The following is a 25,378-nucleotide window of genomic DNA, read 5'->3' as shown; positions in this document are numbered from 1 at the left end:
GCTGGGGCTGCAGGAAGCTGCTCAGTTACCCCAATGTCAGCAGCAGAACCCTGACCCTGTGCCCACCCTGAGCATGGCTCCTGAAGCCCAGGTCAGCTAGCTGACCCGCTGAGCTGCTGACCACAGCCGGCTCCAGGCCAGGAGGAAGCTGGGGGTGCCTGCACTGAAGAGCAGAGATGGTCTCTCCACGTTGCCTACTTACGCATTACTTGCAAAACATCACCAGGAATGAAAAGCAGAAAGTCAAAGCCCCCAGTATTCAGAGCAAAACAGTTTAGCTCTATATCCAACTTCCCCTTCATTCAGAGCTTCATTTATGTTTAGAAACAGCTGGAGATTGCTATGCAGCATTCACATTCAACTAGAAACTTGTGGCACTCTCAAACGAAGTGAACAAGCTGTTTACCTCTCAACATACAAGTATACCATCATATTCAGCTCCAGCAACACCTCTGTAGAATACAGCCCTTACCTCTGCATAAAAATGAAAATCCAAGCAAATTTCATGCCCTCTTTATGATCATTTTTCCTATTAATTTTGTTTCGGAGTATCATCTGGCAGCTCTTAGAGGCTGATCCAGGGAAGGAGATGATAGCTGTTGTTTTAAGCAGCAGATGTAGCAATCAATGCCAAAATATATGCATCCCTCTTGGAGATGTAGGTACAGTAAGCAGAGACAACATTTCCAGTGCTACGTGAGAAAACAAAGTGAGGTAATTGATAAAAATGTGCTTCTGAGGAAGAAAAAGAATTCTTATTTCTTTTCCTTACTAACCTGGCTAATTTCAGGAAACATAAGAAATGGAATCAAAACGCTCTGATGCAGCCTGAAAGGGAAGTGAGGCACTGGAAAAAACTCAGCACTCGTTAGAGCACGCAAAGTGTGCTTTTCAAGCTGAGAAACTGCTGGACTGAAGGGAGGAAATTAAGTAAGAACACAAAAGAGGGGAGAAGGGAAGCATTTGTAAGCAGCCATGGCAGATGTAGAGGTGGAATGCTGGTCAGTGAAGGCACCTAGTCTCTTTTTACCCCCAGGTGGGATTACCTCCGACTCTCCCTACATATAAATCAGTTCTCAGATCAGTTTCCGTAGGCACAGAGCATCTTCAAGCTCCCGCTGGTACTGCTGTTAGCCATGCTGATCTCTAAAAGTCTGAGCACCTCTAATCACACAGCATGCCACGTGCCAAAAATCTCTGTTACATCCTTGCACCCATTTGTACAAGTTGGCTGCAGACTTCCCGCAGGGTTTTGATCACTGCCTCCGCTTTGGAAAGGGCCTTGCACCTCCCACCAATGACCAAAGGAGCCTCCAGAGCCAGTGCCTGTTTCTTCTTAGAGTGAAGGCACTGAGAACAAACACATGGAAATATGAGGAACCCCTGTAAGAGCTGGGATGACTAGATGTGTTTTGCTCTCTTGTAAGAAGAGGATAACGGCAAATGAACTAGAAGGACTGCTGGTACTCCAGAACCTTAACAGAAGTCATGGGGCCCAGGCTCTGTTCCCGTCTCTGGTGCAAACCTATTGCACGATGCACATTCTCCACAGTCCACTCACCTAAATATGATTTTTCTTTAAGCAAAGTCATTGGCCCTTGTGTTGAGCCTTACAGAAACAAGAAGCTTCTTGGCTGTATCCATGTGTCAGTAACTAGTAAAGCAGAATCAACAATTTGCTGCAAGCATTTCTGGTTAAGAGAGAACAAAGTACTTCTATCAACTCAGATGAGACCAAATATCTCGAAGCACTCAAAATAGCACAACCTCCTGTGTCAGGACATGCCACATATTTCAGTATTGTAGTTTCAAGCTTATTGTGTGTGCTGCTGTGTAAGCTGGGACAGCACCTTGCATCTGCAGCCCCTGGTGCTCCCACAGTACCAGCAACAGAGAAGTGCATCACGCCAAGCTGTGGGGAATAACCCTCAGCACCCACCTCCCCCCTGGCCACCTCCAGCCCCTGTGGGACACTGCCTGATTGTGAAGGCCCCAGCCAGCACCTGCCATAAATGCTTGCTGACTGACTGCTCGCTGGGTGAAATCAGAGCTTTTCAGATAGATTTGTGCATTGGTTCATCAACAGTAAAAGAAACTCCACCGACGATTTTTCTGGAATTCTACCTGCTAATTTCTCACAAAGTACATCTGTGTTGTCCTGTATCTTGGAAGAGCAGGTGCTTTCTTTCATGTCCCCCCAGGGATGTTCATTTCCCTGTTTTCAGTGCAGCGGCAGCTTTCTCTGGTGTGTGACAAAATACGGTGACCGCTGTTGAAGCTGAGATGCCTGATCTACCTTTTCTACTCCCTGACTCGTGCAGGGACGAAAACAGCTCTTCACTTTGTGGTGTGCACATCGCTGCAGCAGGCAGCCCAGTGCTGCGTTCCAGTCCCAGCCAGCACCACTGGCTCGTTGTTCTTATCCTGTTTTAAAGGAGAATACTGTGCCTGTGCCATCTGTTAAGCAAAGTGCCGCACACACATTGCAATATGCCCTGCAGCACGCAATGGAGCCTTGCAGATTAGATGTGAAGTGGCTGTAAGGAGAGAGAAAAGCCCAGGTGCTGGAGCTGCTACAGGTGAGCCTAAGTGTTCGCCTCCCCAAGGCACTGATCTGTCAGGATTAATCTCACCGAGCCCAGGAATGTGCCTCGATAGACACCGCGCCCCATTCCAGCAAACCATAAATAGCAATGGGAGGCTCAGCACCACACATGAAAGCATCCTCCTTCTGTGGGCATGATGGCAGGACTACCACCGTCCTGCCTCCTGCTAGGGCTTTCTTAAGGCGGCTCCTTGATGGAAACAAAGGAGGAGGTAAACGTGGGCACCTGCTGCCTTCCTCCTAGGGAGGCAGCCAAGGGAACCCTCTCTATCCATTCCTCCATCTTTGACCCACCTAGGGACCCTGCTTTTTTATTTCCAGGTCAAGGGATATTCTCTTCACTTTCTACCTCCTCCCCAAACCAGCCCCGAGGCCTGGAAGTTCAATGGAGCCAAAAGGATCACCTTGTGTAGCCCCTTTTCCAAGTACTTTCAGTAAATCCTGCAGGGAGAGCTGGGGAGAACTGAGCTTCTGCAGACTGACGTTGCCCAAGCACCGCGCAGCAGTGGGAACGGAACAGCTACCTGTGCTGTGAGCTGGGCAGCTTTAGCAAACCCTGCATCTCAGGCTGTCAGCAGAATTCAGTGGTGAGCACCTACACAGCAGAGGTGAGGACCGGCTGCTGGCTCAGATGTTCAGCCACGAGGATGACAGCAGGCCGATGTGAAGCCCATGTTTGGGATGACTGCTGGCACGTCAGCAAATATTGCTGAGCTGCTGCCCATGGGGATGCCCAGCCACCTCCTGTCTGCTGGGGACGTGGGCATTGGCTGTCCTGCACAGCTGAGCCCACACACACAAACCACAAAGGCGAGGCCCTGGCATGGGGAAAATACCGCAAAAAGAGCAATCTGGCCAATTAGGGGCTTACAGGTCAAAAGAAATGGATTTGAGTCCCAGTTGTGGCTCCAGGGAGCAGCCGGTGCTGCTGTCAGGGGTGAGGGGGACATGGGTGGCTCCTTTGGGTGACAAATGCCATGCCAGGCAGCGACAGAGGTGCAGAAAACACTCCCTGGAGTTACCTGATGCAAGCACCATGGGTCCCTGTGGTCCAGCTGTACACTGCTTAGATTGATTGTCACCCATTTCCTGCACAGAGCAGTCCTGTATCTCTTGGATCTTTTGGTGTGCGAGCCATCAAATCTGGATGTCTTTACTATTTTGGGCTGGCAAGGTTTGGTTCTCATAGAGTGAGTAAAACATCCCCCACATTCAGATTCCAGTCTGGATTCTGCAGTGCCGCTTTAGCAGCCAGCAGCAGGAGTCAGCTGCACATCCTCCCAGCCACTACCTTCAAGCATTCCCAGCACTGATAAATAAATGTACCTTACAAACTCTGTCAAAGACACATTTAGCTGAATTTTAAAAAAGAAGCCTTCAGAAATCTCTAGGATTTTAGCCACCAGCACATAACTCCAGGATGCTCCCTGCCATGTAACATTTAAAACAACGATTTATTTTCAGAGGAAGAATGTAACCATCAAAAAGTAACTCTCAAGCCATGCTAATTAGCTGCACAGCCTGCGCTTCAATATAGGGGATTTCCAGCTACCAATCTTCAAAATGATGGAAGTTTCTATGTGATACCAGCTTTTCAATGGGCACCTGCATATAAAATTCATACATTTTAATTCGTGACTGATCGCTACAGCTTAAAAATCCCAGAATTTATGATGAACAGCTTTTAGACTGCGCAGTGCAGAAGGAAAGCAGAAATTTTTGGTTCAGCTTGTTGATATCTCCTAAAAATATGAAGCAGCTCTGAAAGGCGAGATTTCCTGGCTCACAGCTAAAGGTCAGCAGTCACACAGGGAGTGTTACACATACCTCAACGAGGAAGAAGAAAAGATTGGCACAGTATCACAATATAATTAAAAAGTGACTTAAGTGGGGAAAAATGGAGAGGACAGAGACAGGCAAGGACTACATCCCAACAAGAGAGCCTTCACAGGGGGCAGAGAAAACAACCCTGTTTCCTGCAGCCTGCAACCCCTGTGTCACAGGAAAAAAGCTCATTTTCCTGTGGAAGTTCCCCCAAACCGTCTGGATGTTTGTAACTCGCTCAGGGCCCAGCACAAGATGTGATGGCACTGGAGAGGTGAGCTCTGTCTTTGCAGCCAGCAGAGGGGGCCCGGTGCAGCTCTCAGCTGCCTCCTGAAATGCCTGCCAGAGCAAAGCTGCTTATCCAAGTAATCTTGCTTTATAATATTGCATTCTGAAAGTTTCCAATATTGAGACTGAAAGGGCTATGAAACATTTCCCAAACTCTGCCCCAAACCCAACTGCAGCCCCCTGCTGAGCCCCAGGACATCAGCACCAACAGAGCAGCCATGCACCTCGCCCTGCCAATGAAGTGCCCTGCTCAGACCTCCATGATTGCCCTAGCACTTGCTCACAGAAAGCACATGCCTTCAACACTTCGGATCTGTGGTTTTTTATCTTTTTCTTCTTATTAAATTGAAAACAATTGGCTGTGGAGCAAAGCAGTGCTTTCAACTAAAAGTTTAACAGCAAGCCAACGACTGTACGCAGAGCTCAAATTGGATGCCCCAGATCCTGCTAACCAAACTAAAGCAAAACAACGCTCTGGTAAGCAGGCAAGCAAAACTGTAGGCTGTTCAACTTTAAATTTAGCTCTGGCAGATCCTGGGGGAAGGGCATCCCAGCAGGCATCTCCTCTGCTATGGAGGGAGAGCAGTCAAACCACAGATCTGTTTTACATGCATGTCTGTACCTATCATCTGCATTTCATGGGCACAATTTCCTAAAAGTACCTTGCATGAGATAAAGGAGATCTCACTCTCAGACACAAAGTGGCTGTCCCAAAAGCAGCCCGAACTACAGATGATAATTGTGCAATCTGAAAAGAGGCCTGCTGCTAACCTGGAGCTTTGCAGATCCCCACCTGCAGGACGGATTATCTTCTGAAGCCAAGTGCTGAATACCAGCACAGAGAACACTACTTCAGAAGCATATTGCTGTAGACTTGATATTTCGTTAGCTGGAGCTTCAGGGCAATTTGCAAGTAGAGACTATTGCCATGATCAGCAGTGAGATTACAAAAGTAAGATCTGCTCTGGTGAATCTGAAGAAGATAGCTCCAGGCCTACAGTTCAGTGTGCCACACCTGCTAGCAAAGAATATATAAATAATTAGACTTCTGGGATGCAAATACTACAGGGAGGGGTGGACATCCCCATCCAGGGGCCAAACTGAGAACACAAAGGCAAGCCATGCATCGACATCTCTGCAGTCTCACAAGCTGCACTCTCTCCTAAAAGGCCAAACACAGACATGGGGAAAGTGGAAAGGAAAAACCCTTTCTAGAGTGCAACACAAAAGCACTGTGAGAATCACATCATCATCAGATTTAGGAATAAATCAAAAACAAAGGCAATGAAAGGTCTCTGCTTTCTTGGTCACAGAAGCTGCTGACAGGGAAATGCAACAAAACCAAGCGTCCAGTGCCTAGAAAGTCTGCTTCTAGTCTAGAAAGACAAGAACTTGTGAGTTGAACATTAAAATAAATTCCCTACAGCTTCATGCAGGACTACCTGCAGAACGCCTCTGTTACGTGTAAGGTTAACATCAGTTGGAAAACAGGTGGTTTCTACTACATTGCTGCAGCAGTTACTGTGATTTCATTGACCCATCAGCAGAACTACCTTAATTTTAAACCAGCTATCCAGCAGCTAAAGAAAACAAAACAAAAAACCGCGTACAGGTAAACTCATGCTTGAAACAAAGACACAGCATGATGAATGCTTTTTAAAAAATGGTGTCTTGCATAAATCATAAGCTCTATATTGATTGCAAGCAAAGTTAATCAAACTGAAAAAGGTATAATGGGAGCAGGAAACATCTTCCTGGCCTTGAGGGCTCAAGTGAGGTTATATCCACTGCAAAACACCAATGATCTGTGCATTATGGTTTGTTACAGCAATGCTTTGCTTATTGAACACTTACGTTGTTTGGTGCTTTAAAAAAAACAGAAACAAGAACAACACACTTGGCTATGCACAAGAATTAATCTCTGTTTTTCTAAAATACTATTAATAAGGAAAGCTCTCACAGCTCTAATTGGCATTCAACATAGGCATCCCTCTCTGAGATGCTTTTTTTTGCATACCATTATTCTTATTGCTGTTATTACTATTGATCCACCGAAGCATCACACTTCAGTGTCTTTCACTAGGTAACATAACCCTCAAAGCTTTCCATCAAGACTTACACTCTCTTCCATGACACAGGTAGAAGCCTGTTCTTTTGAGTATTTGTGGCAAAAATAAAGACCAGATGACCCAGCCAAAATTCACAAGAGGCAGAAAAGGGAGAGGACACTGAAGCTGGTGGATTTTCTGCATTAACCTCTGCGAGAGGCTGGAGGGGCAAGTGTGCTCAGCAGGGCTCCCATTCAGCTGACAGCCTGAGCAGCCATCATGGCAGGCTCTTTTGAAAATCTTGGCTATCACTTTTTAAGGCAGGTGAAAATCAATTAATTTTGAGCTTTTAAAGAATGTCTTTGCCGTGGTCAACCCCGGCCACACAGATACAGTGCAGTTTGCAGAGACACACTGCCTTTTCTTTCTATTCAGTGCAAAAGCACTTAATCTTGGTTATCAGCTCCCTGAAGGTCAGGTTTATTTCTTTAGATCTATTATGTGCTGTTTGAAATTTCCAGTTCCACCTTTCTGGCTATTATAGCTTCTTTCTCCAACTCCTATTCTTTTCCTGGTAACTCCACATGATGACTGCTGATAAAGTTAGGAGGACTGTGATTTTAAATGCCTGACCTTCTTCAAAATCTGATAATGGATACAGTCTCTGAATCATAGGTCATCTCAATTTTGCTAATAAACCATTCATTTCCAGTGGCCTTCAAGGCCTTGAGGCTTTCTGTGCACTACAGAACGCATTCTTCAGGGAACAATAAAAGTAAGAGAGCCATCCCTTGCCACTGCTTGGAACACTACAGGGGATGCTGTGCTCTGGAGAGTGTGCCTGCCTACCACTACTTAAGTGCAATGGCCTCCAAGTTCTTTGCTCCCATGTACCATTTTCATACGTTCGTGCAAAACTTAAAGGTATAAACATCTAACAGGAGCTGAACTCTTCAGCTGCAATTTACATGGAGAAAATAAGAAAAATCCAAGCCTCCTTAGACCCTCCTCATCTACTGAGACTATCCAGCCACCTTTACCGTAGTCTGCAGCTTCCCATGCCAAGTCTTACATCAGTCTCTCCAACATTATGCTGTTGTGGTAAGACTTGATTACGTTATGCTTGTAAATGCTGCATCTGTGCCAAAGGACACAATTTGATGGCACAAGTGCCTGCCAGCCTCCTGCAATGGCCTCACTGAAATGGAGTTCTCAAAATGACCGGTTCTTTCAAAAACAGAGCCTGAGGTATAATTGCTATTGAAGGTCAACGCTTTGGACAAACTCTTGAACAAGATGCAGAGGGAATTCATATTGAACATGAATACTGCAGTGCCTGGGACGTGAGCAGGAGGTGAACAGAGCAGTTTTACTTACTGTCAAAGCTTCTGTACTGCGCTGTTAGGATCGTCTGCACAGAGCGGCCGGCCTCTTTCATCATGGCTTCAAATTCACTTCGGCTTTTGTTTGCAAAGTTCTCCTCCATCTCACTGGTGCAGCAGGTGTAGCCTTGTGGACAGATTCGCAAGTGCTCCCCTAAAGTGAGAGAAGGCACAGCTGAGTGGCCAGCTCTGGAAAGGGAAGGATTTCACCCCAGGTGACCTCAGAATAAAAACATTCCGACTCCCTGATAACCTGGCCCGCATTATGCATCCGCTTGCTAACTGCAGTTATCCTACGTTAGTTTAGCAGCTGGTCTGAATGCAGGTAGAGGTTTTCTCATTCTGAACTGTGATGGAAAGAAAAGTGAAGGCAATAAAATCCACGCACTGGGAAGGAAATAAGAAATACAAGTATGTCCTGCCCTGTCTGCCTTAGACAGAGCCCAGAAGACATGAAAGCCTTTCATGAAATGACACACTAATTGTCATTAGACTTCACACATCTCTTAGGACAGCTGTGTGAAACTACTTTGCCAAAAAACAAAACCCAAAAACCACAAGGAATAACCTCTCAAGTCCTATCTCTATCATGAGAAGGGATTTCTAGAACCAGAGAGATAAGACTAGGGAGAAGTTTTCAAAATACAGAGGTGTGCTGAAAACTGGTGGAATCTGGGTGGCCAATTATCCTCCACACATTTTGAAATTTGCCCATTTACTCTTTTTACAGTGAAAAATCTTATCTTCCAGAAAGAAACACAGCCACCCCCCAAAAAGAATTGTTATGACAAGCATTGATTGAATATATCCTTTATAAGGGTATAAGGAGCTAAATAACTATGTAACTATAAAGAACTATAAAACTTAAGGAAGGACAGGAAAGGTAAAGCGACGCGGATGTTAAATTGAAATATTCTTCACAAGTTCCTTCTGACCCTCCTCAATCTCTTTATTCTGGAGAAGCAACCATTTGCACACGCAGACTCAGCAACATTTTGAGAACAATTGCAGAAGCTTTTGAGAGTCCTCAGAAACAAAGAGACACCCACCTGAAAACACACCTCACACTTCTCCTTGCCCAGCAACAAGTGTTCATTTGAACAAAATCAAGCATTGTGGTTATTTCCTTCAAAGAATATAAAAAAATTTTTTACATTATAACTTAAATTGAGATAAACCAATTGCAAAGAACAAAAATTTATTGGGACTGCCAGTGATTTTGCTGGCAGTTTTATAGGACTGCTGTCTCAATCTCACAGCTTAGACAAATATTTAAAATCATGTTTTACCTTACGTGCATCAACAGCTGAACCTGCACAGTCCCAGAGTTTCCCACTGAAGTCCTGAGTTATTTCCAGCCCAGAGCCCTTAGCAAATGCATGCCTCAGGTTAAAGGGTCTTTAAAATTGGGCATGTGTCCTCCCCTTGTCAATCCCACACAATTAGCAGCCCAGAAGTCATTCTGACAGGAGAGCTCCGTAGCTGATGCCTTTGAGGCAGAAGCCATTCAGAAGCTTGCATTGGCTGGCACTGGGTTCCCTGCTGGCAGACAGCTCTGGAACCACCTGCAAGCAGGTGAGGTGAGACTGCTCAGGAACACCGAGGTTGCGGAGGAATGGGAGCAGGACAGGGCCTGCCGCTGCCCAGCTGTGGGGGAGAGCAGCCCCACGGTGCGCCCAGAGCTGCTGCTGGGCTGCACTGCCTGCGGGTCTCAGTGGCTGCAGGCCCAGTGCCACTGCTGCAGCTCCGCATGGGTCGAGCAGCCTCACGTAGGAGCCAAGAGGCCAACAGCAGCAGCGTGTGCTGCTGGGCTAAGCCTTCTTCTTGTGCATTTCCTTCCAGACAGCTGGAGTTTTTTTACAAGGTGCAGCTTTGTTTCACGTCACAGCAAATTAATATCTTCTTGCCCAGTCTCTTCTGCCTGATTTCTGCTTCCACAGCATTTCTGAGCAGAATCAACATTTTATTCACTGTTGTTTTACTGCTGCAAACATTCTTCCACACTCCCATTACCGTCCCAAGGATGAAACGATCCCTGTTAGGGACAGGCTCTGCCAGGCTTGCTGGCCGGCAGCACCAAGGCTGGAAGGCTCAGCCTCAGCCACCAACAACCCCTTAAAGTTTGGCAAACCAAGGCCAGGCGATGGGAACAGCCCTCCTGAGAGCCCCTTCTCCTGACCGTTGCACCCAGCCTCAGCAATGGCTTCCTGCCCCTCTTCTCCAGGCTGCAGCGAACCCCAGCAGGAGCATGGAGCACCTAAACGGAGCCCCAGTCAGAACTGCGCCACCAAGCCCGGAACCGCAGGGAGCAAACAGCGGGCTCCAGAGACAAAGGGAGAAAGCAGGAGGCCAGCAGCCTGGGGCTGACACTGGGGGCTGCAGCCTGGGCAGAACCATGCCTGCCCTGGGGAAGCAGGCAGGCGCCCAGGAGGATGGGCTCTGTGCTGCACCTCAGCTGCCCATCAGCAAGGCGGAGCAGCAAGATTCTGAGGTGCGCTAATTACAGCGTGACATGATTACAGTGTGACATGAGCAGACAAAATCCTCCCTGCTCCCACCCCAGCCTGCAGCGCCGGGTGTGTTCCAGCAGTGGCAGCGGTCCAGCAGCGCGCTGCTAACAGAGCAGCACACAGCCTGCAGCCAGCGGAGAGCAGAGAAAGCGGGGGGAAAGGCAGAAAGGGAAAAGGCAAACTCGTAGCTAAAATTGCTTAATTTTACACAACTTAGGGAATCAAACTGAGATATTTTTTTTTAAATGCCTGAATTCAGAGCAGCCTTAATTCCTTTTGATACAACATTTACATTAGCTTTCTACAGGAGGTATTTGTAGGGTACTCAGCACCACAGCATTTTATCTCAGTGGGAAGCTAAGTTTTCCTCATTTGTCTTTGTATGCCTAAGTTGGAGTGTACAAAAAAGTCTTACAGCTCTACTAGAATGCTTCTCTTGCTTCACTTTTTAACCTGACCCACCCTACCCACCATTATTTCAGTGTTTCTTTAAATTGATTTCAAAATAAACATACTCTAGACTGTATTTTTGTTTTCTCTGCATTTCAAAGTTCATTTGTTTGCTAACTCAACATTATGTCATTGCTGACAGTGCACTATAAGTACCTCTGGGTTCACTTGGCTGGAGATTATCTGCAGGTATCTATGGAGAGCTGAGATGTTCTGCAAGCAGTAAATCTGCAAGATACAGTGCACTCTTCCTCTCTACTGCTGCATCAGAGAAATTTCCTGCTGTCTGTGGCTGACATGCTGCTCACCATTTGCTCCCAGGTTGGGAAAAGCTTTGCAGAAAGCAAAAGAACACAGCAGAAGCCAAACTGGCAGCAGACAGAGGCTGGCCGAAATCTTGAAGATAATAGATATACTCCATATATACTCAGACCAACTTAGCCAGGGCATGAGTGCCTGTAACTTAAAACCCAGACTTCTCTCATGGCTCCAGCCTTCCAATCACGGCCCACCGCTACACAGCATGGCACAGAGGCACCCAGCTTGCAGTGGATGCCTCAGCTCATACCAGCTTTACTCTGCTTTACGTGCTCCACATTTAAGACATGGCTGCCTAAGTACAAGAAGAAGTACTTTGGGATGCCCAGCTTCCTCCTTGCAGAGCTACCTGTTTGCCCAAACCTTTAGCAACCAAAAATGTGTGGTTCAGTAAACGTCTCACGAAGAGTGGGCTGCCAAACCAGGCTCGGATGGACTTCACAGTCTCCTTCAAAGACGGAGCAGAGCATCCATGAAAACAACACCAAATTCCGCACTTACAATGAGCAGCCCTGGAGTGGAGTAGAAAGGAATAGGCAGGAGGCTGAGGACAAGAAAATATCACACTGCCTGGCTACAGGCTTTGATTGTCCTTCAGATACCCTCTCAGCTGGCAGTGCTAGCAGAACGCTTTGGCTATCAAGTTCTGTTTGAGAGTGCCAACTATCAAATCACTTCACCACTTGTGACAGAGCCCCCACGAAGAGCCCTGCCACACACAACACTGACTTAGTGGGGCTCAGCCCCAGGCAGGCTGCCCTGCAGGAAGAATGGCAGGCATGGGGGTCTCAAGGCAACGCCGAGAGCTCTCAGCTCCTTTAGCCATGGAAATAGTGCTCACATGATGCAGGAGATTGAATTTATCCCAATTTTTGCAGAAGGTTGGGGGTTATTTGGATGTGTTAGAGTATCTAAATGCAGATTATTACAAAAATAAATTCAGGGAGGAATAATTTATTCCTGGCTGCGATAAGTCCATCATGAGTCTTCCCTCTTCTTTGTAATGCTCATCCCACCCATTCTCCAAACTGCTCCAGAAATTCCTCTCACGCTCCTAGACCCAAATCCACCCCTACTGCTCCATTCTGGCCCTCAGCACCTGCAGCCCAAAGCCCATTCTCAGGGGCTCCTTGGGGTCAGGTCGCAGACAGCTGGGCTTGCTGAAATCCCATGCTGCTAAGAGCCCTCCTGCAGACAGCCTGAGGAAGGCAGGGCACAGCCCTGGGGCTGGTGCAGCCAGAGAACACAGGAACACCTGGTGAGCTTCACTTCTCTCCTGCTGGTCTTGCTAGGCACCTAACAAACAGGCAGTGCAATGAAAGCAAATCCCTTCCTTGTGCCTCCCAGCTTGTCCTGCTTCAGGTGCTCCTGTCCTCACCTCTCTTCAAATACGTGTTTTTGAAGAAAATACGATCCCCAGATTGATTTGGAGCATGCTGGTGTCACTGACAGCACAGCCTTTCACACTGGTACCATGAAACCCACTACCATGGTACCTTTGAAGCCCAGTCTTGTGGCACATAATCTGCAGAGGAAAAGGGGAAACCCAGAAACACGTGACTAGGACACAGCCTTGCAGCTGATCATCCTAGGACAAGCTCCTCATGTACTTCTCATTCCAGATGTGCTGAGAAACATTAGCTGCCAGGCTTCTTCCCAACACCTCTGAACCCAAGCATCTCTGTAAGATGGACAGAGAGCAGCTACTCTCACAGCAGCTGCCAGCATCAGACTGAGCTGAAAGCCACGCTGCTCTGTTAAGGGGAGCACAACTCAGGAAGTCTCCTGCTTTGCAAAGGCTGGTGTCAGCTCGGCGCCGTGCAGCCCGTCTCCTCGCTGTGCAGTTAGCTGTGGCCAAAATGGGAGATCTATTTTCTGGTTGTGTGCTAAGAGTATTGGTCTGTTTGGCTTCACTTTGTACATAATGTCAGCGGAGTCATGCAGGCCCAAATATGAAGTGTTGTATAGCAAGCCTTCCAAATTTGATCAAAAGGCACTGAGCCGTGTTCCACCTGCTCTGAGCAATAGCAGTGGACAAGTATGAACCACTTTCAGAATGCTTTACCATCCAATGGTTGATCACACAGCCTGTGCTACTTGAGATGAACTCATGTTTTTGTGCCAGACAAAGAAAACATCAGCAATAAAAACAGCCTTAAGACAACATAACAGCAAAACATGAATGCCTGTTTGCACAGCCCATCATTCCGGCCAGGATTATACCCAACAACTGAAAACGCAAGGACAGATAATCCATAAGATTGCTCATGCCACTCTTTACCTTTCAACTCCTACCAAGATTTAATAAACTATCAAAACACTGTTAACCAAATAATACAACTCAATCTGGCTGCTGCGGGGAGTTGGCTCCGTACCAGGTCAGCGCTGCTCCATAACTGCATTACAATGAAGCCCCGACGTGGTGAAGAGATGCAGGTACTTCTGAGAAATAGCACAGCTGGCATCCTCAGAGCAAAGGACCTCAGGCAGGCAGAGGCCCGCTCTGTCTTGCGGCTGCTCGGTCCAGCAGTGTGGCTTTCATGAAGAGAGGGGATGGCATGGGTAAAACTGGGTGGGAATTTCCTCTTATCCGCTCTGTTCATGCGCTTAAATTCTTCAGACTCCAAGCTGTCAGCTCAGTGTCATGCTCACACACTGGAAGTGTGGTATCAATTTGTTTAATCCCAGATCCCGATGTCAGAAGAATTTATAAGGCAGGCAAACATGGGCAAAAAAAAGTTAATTAACAGAGGAGAAAGAGCCACCTTCATGTCCTGGAAAAATATTAAGTACAGAGTACTTAATAATATACGCCTTCAGAAATGACAGTTTGAGAATCCTAATGTCATCAGCACATGTTTCTGTGGCAAACTGCCCAAAGGAAGGGAACAGAGAAAATGTCACAAACGCTGACAACAGACTTGATTCTTACTGAAAAGCTCTGCACGAAAGCAGTTTACCCACTCACTGCTCCTCTGGGGCTGGGGAGCGTCACTCTGAATGAACCAACTGCTCCTGGTTTCTCATTCAGGGCCTGGATGTGCCCTTCGCCACGGGCTGGCTCTCCGTCTGACTCGCAGCCATGCACACGCAGCACAAATCAGTGCAGGGTGCAGTGATCCAAGCCTGTGTTTAAGGACAAAGCAGGAAAGGCCTTATAATTTGCAGTAGAAAATATCTTTTTTGGTGGTTGGAGAGAGGAATGAAAGAATTTGGCTCCAGGGCCAAATCCCCACGTACCACAATGAGGACCTCCGCATCGCTGCACTGACGGAGCACCGCAACCCGGCGCTCCCGGAGCTCTGGAGCTGGCAAGGAGCAGCCCTGCTGCAGGGGGGAACTGATCCACCCCGAGAGGCTTCATCAGGGGAGCCACCACAGGGTCTGCAATTAGCACTCTCCACATAAATCAGTCTTGAAAGAAGCTTTCAGTTCAGATCAGAACAGTTGCAGGGATCAGGGAGGAATGCACAGGGAGCCAACTGTTGCACTCTTTCCCTTTCTCTGAAAAGCAGGAAACCCTTTAAAAGAACCTCAGACAAGGGAAGAATTATCCTGTCTCTTCACATAACGCTTGTGGGGACGAACTGAAGTTGTTTGTCATAATCCATCACTGACAACCTCTTTCAGAGCAGTCCTGAGCACATCAGCTTCTTGCCAGATGTTTCGCTTTATTATTTTTTTTCTTCTGGGAACAAAGAGTCTTTTTATCCTCAGCTGCAAACTAAAATAAGATCAAACTGGAAACCTATTGCTCTTATCAGATGCAGTTTCATTCGTAACAACGTAGATATGTTAGAACATAAGAGGCAAAGCAATTCATTAACCAATGTTTTTCAATTTCCTCCCAGAAAATGTTCTGCTAGCTTTTCCCCCAGTTTGCTGCAGGAGGAACCAGTACAGGAGAGTAATCTAAAAAGCACTAAACTAAAATTAAAGATGCAGTTCTTTAAGAGATGATAGCTTTTGGCTTATTCCTGAGCAACCAAAAAAAACCCCAAACCCAGCAGCGACAGCTTTCAGGCCTTATAATCCCGGAGAGGAACTTGAGAAAGAGTTTGGGTAAGGGTCCTCCAATCCAGCTGCTGAAGGAAAATGGTGACAGTGCACTTTGGGATAAGGAGCAGGAGAGCTTCAGCACGGTTCAGGGATGTTGCTCAAGACTAGGGAGTGCTCGTGGCCAGTCCCTGTTATTTCAGTGGAAAGAAGAGGAAAACCTGGATTTCTCTTTCATGCCAGTTAGCATCCAGAGAACGAGTCCCTCTAGCCCCAGCTGAGCAGTGTGAGCAGTAGATGCTGGTGTGAAGACACTGGCAAGAAACTTGCTGGGTTTCAGACCCATGCTACGTGCTGAGCTCCTGTGATGCAGCCCTGTTTCTTAGCCCTGACACCTCCATGGGACACAGTGAGGGGATACACCCACAGAGGAGGATGGCACACCGGGGGCAGGCTGCCCAGCGCTGCCTCCCTCCCACCACGCCGTGGGCAGCATGCTCTGCCCTGCAGGGAGGCTGCGGCCGTCCATGGGCACAGTGCTCCCAGCACACACCACTGTCTGCTAAAAGCACAGATCTGCCTGCTGAAAAGGGACAAATTAAATACCCCAACTGCTCTGTCTGCTGGTAGGAATGAAAATGACTCCCTAGTGTGCAAAAAAACTTGCCTTCAAATAGTTATTAAACAAATGAAACTATTAGATCTAAACCTAATTTAGCTTGAATGAATTTGCAAAAACAAAATGCCTATGCCCAAAACCTAGAGAAATTAGGTTTAATGACAGTCAATCTTGAATTCCATAAATTTGTGTCTTTTTAATTAAAAGGTGCGTGTAACGAATTGTCTGAACCACACAAATTCAAAATTATCCTTTTCAGATCTCTGTGAAAATCTGAGTTTTCCTTTGCAGCTGTAGGTTTATGTCATAAAAGACGAGTGCTTATCTTTGCTTTACGTATCGGTGAGGATGTAGGAAGGCGCAGGGTTGCAGGGGCAGTTCTGGTTGCCCTGGGCTTTTTCATGTTGCATCTCAAAGCTTTGTCAGGTCCAGAAATGCTCAGTTTCCCCCCAGGCACTGCTTCGTGTTCTGGAAGTTCTGAAAGGCAGCAAAACAGCAGAGGCCTTTCCTACAATTTTAGCCACTGTGACAGGAAACGCGAGCTACAGGGTCACCTCGTGGGAACATCAATTGCAGACTTCTGGCTGGACAAAAATCACACAGTTGATGCAGAACTTAGAAGAATGAGTCTGGAGCCTGCAGAAGCCTCTGGTCGCTATGTGCAAGAGATCTGCAGCAGAAGGGATTCTACATGCTGCCTTCCATGCATGCACAGGTGAAGCTTGTGCCATTGCTCTCCCTTTTGTGCCTCCATCCCATCCTCCCAGCTGCCAAGACACAGCGGATATCCCCAAGGAGCTCCTCATCCATCCCCAGGGCTCATGGCAGGGCTACCGAGAGCCGAGGGCTCAGTTCTGGCCCCACTGCCATGTTGTGAGCAGCCTTCTGCAACAGCCACATCACCCCCTGCCACTCTGTGCAGTAACAAGGGACTGCGGTGAAACGGGCTCAGCACTGCAATCCCAACACCCTGCTTGATCTCAACGTGGCTCATCCAAAATCTTACCAGAGAAATTTATTTTGGGCAACTCCTATTTGAAAACTTAATGGAAGTGTAGTTGTTCTCCCCTGAGCGCCAGGAACAGATGACTAAGAAATGTTGCCAGTATCTGTCTTTCAGCAAGATTAGTGCTGGGTTTGTGTGGTATCCTATTTATAACCTTGACAAACAGCTCACCCAATCATTTCATACTTAATCATAGCTGTCTGCCTGGCTCCCTTCAGAGAAATGCTTTTCAAAAAGTATCTGCCAACAACATAGGAACAAAAGGAAGCAGACCACAGTCAAAAAAAACTCGCTCCCCAAACCAGCAAACAGCACAGGCTCACAAGCAGTGCAGAAACCAGGTCCTGGTAAATCACGAGGCATAATTATAGCATCATGATTCGTGGTACTGCACAGCTACAGTTAGTCAGCGTTTCCACTGTAAATCCCTATTTTCAGAGAGGTTTGCAGCTCAGCTGCAAGAAATTAGTCCATATGAAATTTGGCAGTAGAAATTCCAGAGTAAGGATTTTTGTTTTCCTTAACCATTTAGAAATCACAGAATCACCAAGGTTGGAAAAGACCTCTAAGACCATCCAGTCCGACCATCCACCTATAAGGACTTCACCACTGACCCACATCCCTTAGTACCACATCTACACATTTCTTGAACACCTCCAGGGGCAGTGACCCTGGGCAGCCCATTCCAGCACTGACCGCTCTTTCAAGAGAAGTTTTTTTCCTAATATTCAATCTGAACCTCCCCTGCTGCAACTGAAGGCCATTCGCTCTTGTCCTATCACTGTTACATGGGAGCAGAGGCCAACCCCCGCCTCGCCACAACCTCCTTTCCTTCTTTTGTAGAGAAGTTGTAGGGAGCAGTAAGGTCTCCCCTGAGTCTCCTCTTCTCCAGACCGACCCATCCCAGTTCCCTCAGCTGCTGTTTCCCCCCTATTTCTGAGGCTGTAGCAGTAGTCATAAAAAAAAAAAGAAGAGAAGAACACTTCTAGGTGCTTTTTGGTGGCTGGTTTCTGTCTGTCTCTCTGTGGATAATGGGACCAAAATGTAAATTTGAAGTCTTAAGAGTTTGAAGTTATGACTCCCACAGTCAGAACTCAATTTCCATCAGACACATTGGTGTTCGTATCCATGGAGTCGACTGCTATGCGTGAAGGCGCCTTTACCCTCAGAGTAAACATGCCTATTCATCTAGTTTTTACCTAGCGTATACTTGATGGGATAGAGCTGTTAACATACATATCTTTCTGTCTTTCTCTGAAACACCATTTTCCAGGTTTATCAGAGATTGCTTCCTGCTCTCCCCCCAAACCCTGCACTACCCCTGCTGCTCCCCACGCACGCAGCTCCCAGCAGGGCTCCCATTGGCACGCACACAAGCATGAAGAAGTGTGATGAAGGGAAAGGAGCAATACCTGGTGGGACAATATTAAATAGAGCCTTTCGCAATATTTTCAGCTGCACAGAGATACTGACTGCTGTTTGCATGCCTGGGAATGTCAGAAAAATACTTATGGTCTTTTCCAAGCAGCTCTGGGCTCTGCCTCCTAAGAGTTCAGTATTTGAGGTGGCAGTTAGGAATTAAGAGATAAATGAACTCATGTGCCTTCAATCATTTACAGGACTGCCAGCCAGGTCTCGGCTTCAGAAGACAGGGTTGCAGCTCTGCTGCAGCCATTACCTGACACAGCACATCCGCAGAGAACAGCTGATGGCAGTGCTGCAATGTCTCCACAGAGCACAGTTATGGTTAGGAATATCTCACAGAAACTGTCGTTCATTCAGTACTAAGCTAAATGTGTAAGGAGGGGTGAAAGAAGAGCTCTGCAATTTCAGGCATTTATAACCTGAAAGGGACCCATTCTCGACATTTTGGTTCCTGGGTCTTTTTCACCTGAGTGTCATTAAGAAATGGCAGATTCAGTTAGAATGCAGACTGTACTATTTTCTTTTCTTTACCCCTCTTCCCCAGAACGCAAGCTTTCGATATTCTGCAGCTACCTTGAAAGACTTTATGAAGTAGAAGACTCTATGAGTAGAAGAAACCACTTTTAAAACATGAATTAAACTCTCTGACACTGTCTATCCAAGTAGGCACATTATTCCCATTTGGGAAAATCTGTGTATCTTCTGCATCAGGTCCCAGGAACTTAAGGAGCTCTAAATGCAGGATCCCAGCAAAAGCCACAAGCACTCCTTCTAATCCCATGCTTTCTGAGCTCTCTGATATGCACTGTTCTTGTATGACCACATTCTTGTGCATCACACCACAGTACCATCACCAATAAACCTGAAAGCAGGTTTATCAAGTCCACACATTCAGTTAAGCCAACGGGAAATGTTTTTGGCACCCTTAAAGCTGCAGTACACCATCTCCACACATTCACCCGTCTGGCCCCTATTGCAATTCATGAGTGTAATTCAAAGGCACCTTCTTTTTTTGCAAGATCTCAGGAGAAGTGTAATCCCAGTCCAACCAGGAAATAACAATACAGCCACCCTGCAGTCAGTATGTTTCTCAGCACTACCCTGCAGCATTCCTTCCCCAGCCTTGTTCCAGAGCTACAAAACCAAATGTCTGCAAAGAAGCAAAGGTTTTGAGATCAGCAGGCTGTCCTCTGCAGAGCACTCCTGCTTGTGCGCAGATTGCCTGCCTCCCAGCAGCAAACTCTATGGCCTTCACTGACTGGAGAGCAAATCAGGCAGGATTTGCTTCTCTGAGCACCCACGTAAGTAAACATAGCAATCCTCTTGGTTTGCTGTCAGTAAGCAAGTCATGTTCCAGCCTTCAGGCTACCCCAGGGTGCCGCTAAGGGACTGCTCCTCTCCTACCACATGTGGTCACACAGCTTGAATGCCAGTCAAGGTGAGCCACGGCAAACCTGGGAGGGAGAAAATCCATGTGGAAATCTCACGGAAACTGATGCTGTCACTGGGGATGCTCAGAATCAGGCTGGGCAAACAGCTCTAAATACTCTCTGCCGAGCAGCTCTGCATTTGCTGAGACACGTGGTCTCAGAGGACTCTCATCCTCCATTTCCCACGATGTTATGACCTGTCCATCTCCTGGCTAGAGTGCCAGGCACAGGCAGACCATAAGGGACACTCCCACACCTGGGCTGGGAATGCAGACAGCAGATCCAGCATTAGAAATAAAGAGTGCAATAAGATCTGCACCTTTCATTGCATCCTCATTGCTTGTGACAGCTGAAAAAGCCTTCATTAATTCACGCACTATTCACACATTACTTCACATACTATTTTTGATCTAGTTCAAACCCCAGTCATCAGCAGAACACAAACCTCCCCTTCCTGTTTGTGATGTGCATCATCTGGCCCCACTTGAGCAGCCACAGGGCAGTGGGTGCCCCCAGCTAGGGAGCACCCTTCCCCTCCAGAGCTGTGCCTCCCTGCCCCAGCGCTGGGACATGAACATGTGTGAGCTCCTCAGCTCTGTAAGCCCATGCCTGGGAATTCCTAAAGCCCTCTCAGTGTGTGTTGCCATCGCCTGGCTTGTGAGGACATGGGGCAGACATCCCCACTTCCAGCGTGAGCTCCCACCAACAACCAGCTGCTCCCCTGTTTCCTCAGCTCTGCAGCTGCCCCAGAGAGGCGTGACTCAGGGTGCACAAACCACACAACCCACATTGTTAGCTGCCTTCCACTAGCTGAGACTCAGAGCTACTGATTTTCAAGGCAGCACCTGACATGGGGAACAACTGGCAATGAATCAGATCAACTTACAGAGAAGCTGCTATTAAAAACCCCGTATGATGCAAAGCACTCGCTACAACTCCAGGCTGTTGCCCACCTGAAACCTCTAGCTCCTCCCATTTAAGTTGATGGCACAGCTCCTCAAAGGTAGATGGACTGGGCCCCCAGAGCTTCTTAACTCTTTTGCGACCCACTGGCGCGTTCAAGAGCAGGCTAGTCAAACGGGAAAGAGCCTTCATGTCAATCAACCCTTTTCTGAACAGCAGAGAGAGTTTGCAAGAACAAAGGGAGAGCCTTTTGCTCTGTGGTTTTAATCACAGCTGCTGCACAGCGATTTGCCCTGATGCCCGGAGCGTGAGCAAAGTGCCACGTTTCAGAAGCGCAGTGTGCTGCAAGTGAGATGCCCTACGAACACTGCTGGCCAAGCCCAAGATGGACTTGGCATTCCCTGTGTCAAACAGCTAACTTGTTCCTAGCTACAGCCCCTGTAATATAAGAAACTGGGAAAGATGAGTTTCTGCCACAAGTCCAGGATGTACTTTGATTTCATATTTTCGCCTGCCAAAAGACAGGGCTTTCTAGATGGATTTTAGATTATTTTCTCAGCCTGAAACACGATAGTTCAATAAAGTGATGCAAGGCTCACAAGAACAAGTTATCATATACCTCCTCAGGCAGTTCAAAACTACCAAGATTTCACGTGAAAGCAAAAATAGTAAAAAAAAAAACAAAAAACAACCAAAAACAGAACAACAGCTTCAGGGCAGGAAAATAATCTCAAAGCCTTATCACTCCCTGACACTCAGTTTTCAATGTGTCTCTTTTCCACAAAGCAAACCAAACACTAAGTCATAAGATCTCCAGCCTGTCTGATCCCTGTGCTGTCAGCCCTGGCTCCCTCTCCATACCCTTCAGATTATTCATTTCCCTAGCACCTTCTAACAAGCCCTCAATCTGCCCATGGCAGTGGGTCCAGTTCCTTTCGAGCAGGAATTCTCTCGCTGCTCTGCTGCATGGGGCTGAGAATGGATGCCAGCAGGGAGGATTTGCTTTAGCAAGGCTTTAATGCCTAGCAAACCCATGGTTCACAGCATGCAGGAAGGCACCCCAAAGATCAGAGTCCCTTCTGGCTTTGCCACAAGAGACCAGCCCTTAGCTTACTTCTGGGACATTTCTGTATTACAGCCTGCAGCATTCAGTCAGCCTTGCCTCTTTCTTCTTCTTTCCTTCCTTCTCTTGCACCTCTTCCTCCACTTTCACCCATTCCAACTTTGCTGCCATCATCTGTCCTTTTTCTTCATCTCACAAATACGCAGCGTGCCAAGGGCATACTGGTAACTTCTATTACCTGAATGCAATGCTGGGGTCATCTGCTTACTAGGAAGAAGTAAAATCCATCAGCTGCATTGCTATGAATTTATTGTCTCTGTAAGGCAGAATGGGCACTCCTGCAGTGCTTCCTGCTAAAAGAGAACAAACTTCTTATAAGAAAGCTCTCAGAGACTCAGGAAAGGAACGCTGAATGGGGTGGCCGCGGATGGGGTGGATGAAAGTGTGTGCTGCACTGAGGTTTACAGCTGAGTGGTTCATAGCCATACACTGTGCTTATTTTCACACAAAAGGCAATGCAAAGGCACTATGTCCCACTTTTGAGCTGTGACCTGAGGTGCCATCAGTCCTGGCAGTCTCAGGGCAGCCCCCAAAGTGAATGGCTGCCTGCTGGCACCTGACCACCGAGCATCTGCTTTGGGTGAAGTGAGTGATGCTGGTTAAAGACTTAGATGCCACATCCATCTTGGAGATGTGCAGCAAAATGGTTGAAAAAGATGCTCCAGGACAAGGATGAGAATAAAACACCTCATCCTCTAAAACAGTTCACTCGTGGAAATCCACCACCGATTTGGTCAGTGCATCAGCACAGCAATCCATCCGCATGCAATGCACCTTGGCACACACACCCGTGCCATCGATTCGTGCAACAATTCCTGAACAGAAACAAGCCCAGCAGTTCCCATGTGAATGCCAGTCTGCTTACATGAGGGGGCTGTGGGTGGCGAAGCTGCAGCATGCATAGCCCACCGCACTCTTGACATAATGAAGAAAATATCTTCCCATAATAGGAGTAAGAATATTACTTCCCTGAGGGTTGGGGTATTAAATTACCAGCCTAGGCGGTTTTAGCAATGTCTGCAAGGTTTATTTTGATCCTCACTTCCACACGCATGCAAACTCCAACATCAGCTTTCCTTGGGAGCATTAAACATTACAACGTCGTTTAAGAAAACAGATACTGCCAACAGGCCATGAGAAAGATAAGAAAGAACCTGAGTGTGCTACAGGCTGTAATTGTTTCAGGATTTAGCCATCGAAAATACACTTTTTGTATCCTGCTAGGGCCAGGAGATAGCATCTATTTTAATCATCATTGCTCAAGTCCCTCAGATGCTGCTTAACGGCTCTATTCAGACTCAGAAAGCACAATGCTGGGCTGGCTGTCACTCCTGCTTGCGATCACTATTTGTTTCCTGCACGGCAGAGGGTTGCTGTCAGCGAGGCTGTATTTTTTCTTTATCCTAAGTGATGAAAGTAAGGTTCTGGGAGGCCCTTAGCAGAGCTCACACCCTTCGCCTTCCCAGCAGCACAGCCACTGCAGCACTTTTGGTTCAGTTCCCTGACCAAGAGCCTCTGTGTCTGGTGATCTGGTGTTTGCATCTCCCACTGGTTAGTGATGTAGTTCACCCACAGCCTTACTAACACCAAGTGCAAGCCTGGCTCCTGAGTCTAGCCTTTTCAGCTCATGTGCTTACCCCTTATGTCTTCCAGTCTCTGCAGACACAGTTCAGTCAGCTGAAGAGGAAACAATACCAGAGCTGAAGCCAGGCAAAGCTATTGCACTCAGGCAGCAGAACTGTGGCAGCAGCCCAGCCCAGCCCAAGGATGATAATTTGATTAATATTTTCAAGTATGTTTTGTTATTTGGAGTGATCAATTTTGGGCATCTTAAAGAGGCTCTGTTTTCAGAAAGTGCTGAAGCTTGCCTTCCAAAATTCAGTCTCCTTTGTTGCTTGGCATCTTCAGAAACCCAGTGGATCCCAGCACCACAGGCATACCTTCCTTGCTCACTTCAGGGCCCAGCAGCGAGCAGCCCTGCTGAGAGAGCAACACAAAGTTCCTGCAGGAGTAGAAAGGCAGCAGGATGCGTGTGAGGAGGCCACAGGTGCTTACAGCCAGGCAGATTCACGCTGATGGGCATCAGTGCAGGCCGCAGGGCAGGCTGCAGCTCACTGGTGAGCAGGGCTTTGGGCCCAGATGAACAGCAGATGCTGCTCAGAGGTGGGAGAGAAATCGCTGTGTGAAGCCTTTTTGAAACACCGGGGAGCTGAGTGCTGTCTGTAAGGACAGCAGTAGGTTTATAAGGAGTGCTGCCGAGCCCAAATCGCACCACTTGAGCTGCAGGATTAAAGGAAGCCATCACCCAGCACACGGAGCCAAACCCAGCAGACAGAAGTATGATTCCCTGCCTGCCCTCCTCTCCCACCTCCCAGACAGGCCAAGCTGAGCCAGCAGCAGGCTGCCTGCAGAGCTGTGTGAACCATGCTGCTGCTGGGCTGTCAAGCACACAACCCTTGTCCTCAGCCTTCACTCAGCCCCTGACCCTGCAGGGCCAACACAGACGTCCCCTACTGCAAGGCTGGCTTCCAGCCCTGCGCAGAGCCCAGCTCCTAGGCCGCTCCACCTGAGTACCACCATGTCCCACTTGACATGGTGTTCCTTGGGGTACAAAAAATCCCGAGCACTTCTGGCCTCTACTGCCTGAGCCCAAACCTATCAATGTCTTCTGCTACCTGCATGCACAGAGTTGAGGTGCTTCGTGGGGCTTGGCCTCAGGGACCTGAATGCAGCTCTCACGGCAGCACTAAGTGCGCAAAGTGAGCAAGCAGCCATAACCAAAGAGGAGTGAGAGCAAAATCTTGCCAGTGAAGTGTCCCCAGCGTCACCATCCAAGTTCCTTAATTCAGCTGAAATGGGTCTTCTTGTTCCAAGGAGCGCTTCACACAGATTTCTTGTAAGGTGTCAACTGAGTGTGAATGGCATGGGAAGGAAAGGTGCGAAGTCTAGATTTCTCAGATACTAATTTTATGCTGTTTAAAATATGTTAATGGATGATAGACTGATATCACCAACTACAGTAGGTATTACATCATGTTGCAGAGAGTGCATATGGTGTCCAGAGGCTGCCAGCTAGACCCGGCTTGACTAAAGCAACCATAAAAGCTACACTGTTGCCATTACAGTAGCAGACTGTTTCTTGAGCTCGAGTTGTTTCTAAGGTATCATCCACCATCTGCAATAAAAAATACTGAAGTTTCCTTCTAAAATATATTTTGGAAAAATGCACCCCAGGACACAGAAGGGCCAGTCTGCTCTTTGCTGTTTAATAGCAGCTCTGAGAACAGACATCCACTTGGCCACTGGTTCTTGTGCTTGGTATGCAGCACTGGATACCAAAATGTTTTTATCAGCTCTTTGTTCAGGCTGTACAAAAACAATGAATTCACATGAGATCACTTAACTCAGTAAGTGGACTTTAAATATATCTGAAGCTTCAACAATCCAAGAG

At 47.4% G+C, this 25,378-nt stretch overlaps 1 protein-coding gene across 1 annotated transcript in view; it reads right to left on the bottom strand.

Moving 5' to 3' along the window:
• GPC1 (glypican 1) overlaps positions 1-25,378 on the bottom strand; it is a 159,514-nt gene that overhangs the window by 69,985 nt on the left and 64,151 nt on the right. The window contains exon 2 of the mRNA XM_052685578.1: positions 8,143-8,301. Coding sequence (XP_052541538.1) covers positions 8,143-8,301 — 159 coding nt within the window. The remainder of the gene's footprint in view (positions 1-8,142; positions 8,302-25,378) is intronic.

This window comes from Tympanuchus pallidicinctus, unplaced genomic scaffold (genome assembly GCF_026119805.1).
Source record: "Tympanuchus pallidicinctus isolate F22 unplaced genomic scaffold, pur_lepc_1.0 scaffold22, whole genome shotgun sequence".
NCBI classification, from domain to species: domain Eukaryota; kingdom Metazoa; phylum Chordata; class Aves; order Galliformes; family Phasianidae; genus Tympanuchus; species Tympanuchus pallidicinctus.
Note: the sequence above shows the minus strand (reverse complement) of the source record. Positions and strands in the feature narration are given on the sequence as shown.